General features: G+C 34.8%; 1 protein-coding gene across 1 annotated transcript; it reads right to left on the reverse strand.

Annotated features, from left to right (window-relative positions):
- Nucleotides 1-217: 217 nt before the first annotated feature.
- LOC108463589 (uncharacterized) lies at nt 218-6,420 on the reverse strand. The gene is made up of 7 exons (XM_017763513.2): nt 4,466-6,420; nt 3,906-4,238; nt 3,295-3,541; nt 3,067-3,195; nt 2,217-2,432; nt 2,003-2,126; nt 218-752 (listed from the first exon to the last, which is right to left on the reverse strand). The coding sequence occupies exons 1-7, from the start codon at nt 6,241-6,243 to the stop codon at nt 514-516; spliced, it is 3,066 nt and encodes a 1,021-aa protein (XP_017619002.1). The 5' UTR covers nt 6,244-6,420; the 3' UTR covers nt 218-513.
- Between the last annotated feature and the right edge of the window lie 1,003 nt (nt 6,421-7,423).

A 7,423-nucleotide genomic window follows, 5' to 3' on the forward strand; every position in this document is an offset into this window, starting at 1 on the left:
ACAAGAGTTATTTTCAAATAATACCTACAATAGATAACAGTTATTCTAAACTGAAGTACTATTCTGAGCAAAAAAATTTCAAACGTAACTATTTTCAAACAAGGATGGCTCTAAACAACTATTTTGAAGAAGAGCAACATTTCTATTGCTTCGAATTTGATAACACAAATTCTTAAAACCATAGCGAAAATTAAATATCTATAGGAAACATAAGAGAAAATTTATGCACTATTGACAAATCGACCTGTCAACCACCATGCAGTCATTTATTGTAAAACATAAACAAAAAAAATACATTTCAGACTCTTTGACACAAATTAACATAAATCTATAAATGTCAATACAACTATTGGTTCTCAAATCAAATAATTTGAAAGGAAAAAAAAAACTCAAAACTTATGGGAAAACAAGAGAAGCGAAAGTTACCATTTGCTAGGATTGTTGAATTCTAACCTGAAATGAGGCTTTAATTGTTATAATAATTAGATATTAACAGGCTTTGAATGAGCTGCTTTAGTAAGGATACTTGATTGGTTCAGATTGCATTGCAAGGTTTATAATATCAGCCTGTTCATTTTGATGAATCTGCAATAAACCGGTGGCGGTGGCGGCAGACGGTAGTCTTCCGGCGTATTTGATGTCTTCTGGGGATCCCCTACCTAAGTTCCTCATGGCAGTCCAAAGGCGAGGAGCAATGTGGGTGTATGCACCCATGTTCATTGGCTCTTCTTGGCACCACACAATCTCAGCATCTGTTACAATATAGAAATCAATGTTAACAGATTCAAATTAATGACAAATAACATTTTTCTACCTTACCCGGATTTCAAAGTCAGTTATAAATATATGTTTGATCAGGGTATGTTTGATTTTTCTATTTCTTTTATATATTATGAGTTTTTAGAGTATCATATCCTTATATCGGACCAGTCAATTTTGATTAGAACACGAAAACTTGATTTGATTAATCTAAACCCAAATTGATCTAAATTAATTTGATTGTAAAGAAAGTTAACAATTCAAACTCTTCCAAGTCTAACCCAAAATGATAATAAAAAAAAAACCTAATTCAAAATGATCAAAATCAAAGTAATCTGAACAAATAACCTAGAATGACTCGAGCTCAAAGTAATTAGAACTTAAAATAAGCTGGACCCATAATGACCAAATTTGAAATACTCAAATCTTAAACTCAAACGAGCAAAACCTAAAATGACTTAAATCTGGAATGGATCAAACAGAAAATAATTAGAATTTAAAATGACTCGAATTAAATTGACTAAAATACAAAAATAAAAACTAATGTTTTTTTACCAGTAAAGCTTCATTACTCGAACTTAGGAGTGAGTACTCAATTACCATAATAATAAGGGTATTTTGATTTTTCTTTTATGTATTTTTATTGTGCGTAGAAGATATTATTTTTATACTAGATCATTCAATTTTGATTCAAATATAAAAATTTGACTCGATCAACTTAAATCCAAGACAATTCAACCCTATGTTATCATAAAAGTCAACAATTCGAACCAATCCAATTCAAACTTATAAAAAAACTCAAACTTAAAATGATTAAAACTTAAATTGACTAAAACATGTAATGATCCAAATTCATAATGGTCCAACTTGAAACACTCCAACCTTAAACCTAAATGATACTCAAAATGATATCAACTTGAAATCAATCATGCCTTAAACAACTAGAATCAGAAACTAACACAAATCAATTTTACCCAAAAATTTTAAAATTCAAATTGTGGCTATCCATATTAAGCCCTCCAACCCAATTGACAAGTCTTCCTTACATCCATACTCAAATATATGTAACACATAAATGTTAAATGCATTACTTCAATCTTTTCTACTAATTAGACGATTATACTCATATCTCATATCTATGTATCCAACTCAAAAATCAGACACCAACACTTAAAAGAATGAAGTGCCGAAGCAGCACACCCATAAAAGGACTGAAATTTTCACATAAATTCACAGTACATACTTGGATAACGCTTAAGCTCTCGTTGGATGAGATCAAAGGGGAAGGGACAAAGCTGTTCCACTCGACAAATCGCAATATCATCGGCCTTAAGCCTTTGACGCTCCTCATCAAGCTCATAATATATCTGGAAAAAAAAAATACAAACATCAATTATAAACGACTTTTCAAATGCTTAATTAGATACGAGTTAATATGAAGAGTTAAACGTTGTTACCTTTCCAGAACAAAGAACCAGTCGCCTAACACCTTTCTCGAGATCCGAATGGTTGCTTTGGTCCTTTATAAGACGTTTAAATCTGGTTCCTTGTTTGTCAAATCCTTCATGGCCTTGAACGTCATCGAATTCCGATAAGTTTGATTTGCAGTTCTTGTAACGGAGCAAGTTCTTAGGTGCCATTACAATCAATGGCTTACGGAATTCCCTGTGCATCTGGAAATGAAAAACTCTATTATTATTATACTATGATGCTTGAATGCAGAGTAAAAATGCAATTTCACTATTACTCGAGTACTTCTTTTTCTCTTTTTTTGAAATACTAGTGTCTGATACATATTTGAGCACGAATATGGGATATCATCTTGAGAAACATGGAGAAAATTGAATATGCTAATGTCAAACATATACTTGTATGCAAGGTTGACGATCGGATTTGAATATATCTAATCAAATTATGGTTTTGATTTCTATAGTACACTCAACTAGAGGATTTAGCTTTATACTTTAATTCGATATACTCATGTCTTTTATTATTATTAGCATTACACTTTAGTCCAAATAATTAATACTATTAAAATTTTTCATTGCCGATTCATGTTGATTTTTTTTTAAATTGAAACTTGAAATTTCTTATATCATTTAGAAGTTCAAATGAATTTTTTGAAGGTATTGTTTGATTGATCTTAATAACATTAATAATAGACAGATGATTAAATTATATCAAATTAAAATATATGAATATATTTGGTTAAAAATATAGGACTAAATCCTCAAGTTCAATATAGTACAAGTATTAATACTAAAATTTGACCTTTTAAGTAGAGTAAAGAAGAATGATCTAACTCACCTGTCGCCTTATAACATGGAAGTAATTTGCAGGAGTTGTAGTATTCACAACCTGCCAATTGCATTTCTGTATTTGTTTTCGATGCGTTGCATCCATTTCTGGAATTTCGTAAGGATTCTCATCGCTCATCTGCCATTATCCATATCAAACACATACCCGTATTATATATATATATATATATATTCAACATTACTCGAATCTGAATAACATAGATCCTTGAATCCAAACCTGTAAGAACCGTTCGAGCCTTGCGCTCGAATGCTCGGGGCCTTGACCGTCATATCCATGAGGAAGCAGTACTACAAGCCCCGTTTGACGAAGCCACTTAGACTCTCCACTGCTTAGGAACTGATCAAATATAACTTGTGCACCATTAGAGAAATCACCAAATTGAGCCTCCCATAGAACAATAGCGTCTGGATTTTCCATTGAATATCCAAGTTCAAACCCGAGAACACCGAATTCCGAAAGCGAGCTGCCAACAATGATATATATTCCTCCATTAAAGCACCATATATGATGAATAAACCGGGTTCTCGAGATTTGACCATTGCCCCTATTTGCCCTTAAATCGAAGGACCTTGGCTCGAGCCAAGCCCATACATGGGAGAGACGTCTTAGAATACATATAGGACATCTAAATAGCAATTATAGTCCATCTATGTCAGTTTGTCTTTTCGTTTTTCTTGAAATATTCACATCTAACACGTACTTAAATATAAATAAGGAGATACGACCCTTCAAATAACATACCCATGTCAAATACGTACCAATGTCAACACACCTAAATTCGAGTTAATGGACAAAAATAGTACTAAAGGTTAACAAAATTTTTGTACCTGTTACTCACTGTAAACATCTCATCATTTTGGTTCTCCATGATATGGTCTAACGGGCAATAAATTTTGCCTGTTTCTTGATCATGAACTATTGCATGCCGATGACTAAATGTGCCTCTTTCAACATCTTGGCCACTCAATCTAACGTGCTTACCTTCCACCAACAACGTCCCGAAAGCCAGTGCCTCCCCCATCGCCCAATCAAGGCCCTCCCCGGTTTCAATCATCTTCGCACGATCTTCGTACACCTTCTTCACCGCTCGATGCGGCTTGAAATCTTCAGGCAGAATTGTAATTGCTCTCCCAACCATCTTTAGTACATCCGGACACACTCTATCGAAAACAAATGAAAATTAAAAATTGTAAGAGAACTTGTGACGGAAATTGTGACGGAATTTCAAAATTTTGCGACGGAAAACTGTCACTAAATTAGTAACAGTAGTATTAAAAGAAAAACTGCCACTAACTCCATCACTAAATTTTAACCATGACGGGTTCTCCGTCACTGCTCAAACCCCAGAGTTTGAAAAACAACTACATCAATAACATATGTGCCCAACCCGGTGTTTCGGATTCGGGAAAGCTGTTCGGGCGATTTGAATCCTCTCCAATTAGTTGAAAGCCAGTCCCTTCTTTGTTGAACATAATCTTTACTACTCATAAACTCTTCATTGAGAATGGAATCAACTTTTTTATGCATCCTATCAATGTCTTCTTCAGTCACCTCTCCAGATTCCAAAAGCTTAGTTTTATAGATTTCAAGCGCTGAGGGATGCTTTTGGATGACCTTATACATGTTCGGTTGGGTGAAAAACGGTTCGTCGATTTCATTATGTCCGAATCTCCGATAACACACGATATCGACAACTACATCCGAATGGAAAGTCTGGCGCCATTGTGCTGCAAGCTCGCATACGTGAACGACTGCCTCTATGTCGTCACCGTTAACATGAAAAATGGGAGCATTTAAGGCCTTGGCAACGTCAGTACAATACTGCGAAGATCGCCCAGCCCTTGGATCGGTCGTAAACGCCACTTGATTGTTCACTACAACGTGTATGGTTCCGCCAGTAGTATAGTTTGGTAGTGCACTAAGGTGTAGAGTTTCATACACTACTCCTTGTCCAGCAAAGCTTCCATCGCCATGAATCAATACTGCCATGTTCTTAGTCCGATCCAAATCGTCCGAAAAGTATTGCTTTGCTCGAGTCTTTCCGATGACAACTGGGTCTACGGCTTCTAAATGACTCGGATTTGCAACCAGAGACAAATGAATCCTCTTCCCACCCCTAGTGGGACGATCATAAGAAGTTCCTAAATGGTACTTAACATCACCGGTGCCTGTATATAGCCCGCTTTCATCTTCGAACTTTGAGTTCTTATCGAACTCACTGAATATCTGTCGTAACGGTTTCCGAAAAACATTACCTAAAACATTTAATCGGCCTCTATGAGACATTCCAACACATATACACTCGACCCCTAAATCCGCAGCGCGATCGAACATCTCCTTCATACCGGGAATCAATGTCTCCCCACCTTCGAGCCCGAATCTCTTGGCAGTTTTCATTTTTGTTGCCAAGAAACTCTCAAATTGTGTACTCCACATAAGTCTATCAAGAATTAGAACTCGGCGTTCCTTATTGTAATGCATAGGCGTCGGAGTTTCAATCTTTTCTCTTAACCAGTTACATTTCTCCCTTTCCTCGATGTGCATAAACTCGTACCCGATGCTCCCACAATAGGATTGCTCGAGACGGATCAATATCGACCTGAGAGTCTGAACTGGTCGGTTTTCGGATAAAAATCCGGACATACTCCATACACCTATGAAGAATTCACGGTCAAGATCACTTTCGGTAAAACCGTAGAATGCAGGGTCTAATTCATCAGGGACTTCCCTTTCTTCCAAGCCAAGGGGGTCTAATTTTGATTTCAAGTGACCATTAACTTGGTAGCCCCTTACAAGCAACATCAAGCGCATGCTTTCTTGTATTGTTTGGCCCGAAACTCTTGCCGGTCCCGATGCTTGTCCGACGAAATTCCTGAAGAAATTATCCCAAGATTCATCGACACTGTTCGGATCAGCTTCCCAAGCTCTTTGAAGTTCTTCCAAGTACACACTACTCGTCCCGTCAAGAAAGTTATCAGCTAGCCTCGAAAGCGGCACGGATCGCGGAACAGGTGACGTTTTCTGCTTCGGATTGAAGACGGTGGAACGAAAACATCGACTCCGTAGATGAAAGATTTGGCTTCTTATTGCATATGATCCACTATGGGAAAGGGTTCTTTTGATTGCTAACTTTCCTAGATATGAACTTGCTCTAAACCAAGCCATTCCTTTTGCCACAAGCAACCCCAAAAAGAATTGCAAAAAAAATAAATCTATCAGCAAAATCACTGAAGGAAATCAAGAAAAAAAGTGATATTAATGGTGAAGTAATAATTTAGAACACTGAAATCACTGACATTTTTCAATAATTCGGAAAAAAAAAAAAAGAACCCAGTAATTAACTGAGTAACATTGAATGAGTTAATTTCCTTTTTCTAAGTATGAAAAATAATAATAAATTGAAAATTATAGTTCAAAGGATTAAGGAGATAAGTATGGGGTTGATAGTTAAGTGGTGCGTTTTCCTTTATAAATGGAGACAGTTAGGGTCAAATGGTCACTTCTAAACTTAATTACCTTTTTATTTTTTCATTATTTTTAACAATCAAATAATTGAATTTTAATTTTATAAACGAGGTTAAAATATTGATATTTTTAATGGGTATATTACATCCATGGTCACTCAACTATTAATAACTGTACACTTTGATCACCCAATTATGAAAAGTATAATTTGATCAATTCAACTATTTGAAATTGATCATTTAAATTATGTCAATATAGGTTGTCAAATCACTATTTTTAAATATATTTGAGAAAACTACACAATTAATCACTCAATTATTATTTATTAATAAGTTTTTGTTTGTTTATTCAACTATAATTTAATTCTTGAACTATAGCACGTAACATAATTATAATTATATTAATTTTTTATCGATAATAAATTTACATTATATTAATTTTTTATCGATAATAAATTTACATGAGTTATTGTTGATCTAATGTAATTAATAGTTGATTCTGATTAAACATTAAAAGTATATTTATTTTCATTAATAGGCGAAGAGATCTTTTATTGAAGGGAATCATTAGCGTATGATGTGAACAAAATCAATGAACAACAAGAATATATGATGAAGACTAGGGCACGGCAGAGGAGCAGTTTTAGAAGAGTGCCATGTCAAGACACACTAAAAGCTAACGGCTTGCAGGAAAACTGCAAAGTGCTAGAATGGTAAAGAGCTACTCATGGGAGAATATATACTAACTTATAGATACATAGGTACCACTTTTCACTACATAAGAGCTTCTTGCATTTCCTCTACTGTAATTGAATTATAGAACTTCTTAATTCCAATACATAAAAAGCAAATTACAATTCATATGAATGGAGCAAATTCAC

This window comes from Gossypium arboreum, chromosome 10 (genome assembly GCF_025698485.1).
Source record: "Gossypium arboreum isolate Shixiya-1 chromosome 10, ASM2569848v2, whole genome shotgun sequence".
Taxonomy (NCBI): domain Eukaryota; kingdom Viridiplantae; phylum Streptophyta; class Magnoliopsida; order Malvales; family Malvaceae; genus Gossypium; species Gossypium arboreum.

Bases quoted from the DNA above. Each gene is read 5' to 3' on its own strand.
- LOC108463589 (XM_017763513.2), bottom strand. From the start codon at position 6,243: ATGGCTTGGTTTAGAGCAAGTTCATATCTAGGAAAGTTAGCAATCAAA. The intron at 2,433-3,066 runs GTGAGTTAGATC...TTTCATTTCCAG, and splicing joins TCCATGTTATAAGGCGACAG to ATGCACAGGGAATTCCGTAA. The intron at 753-2,002 runs GTATGTACTGTG...ATATTGTAACAG, and splicing joins AGAGCTTAAGCGTTATCCAA to ATGCTGAGATTGTGTGGTGC.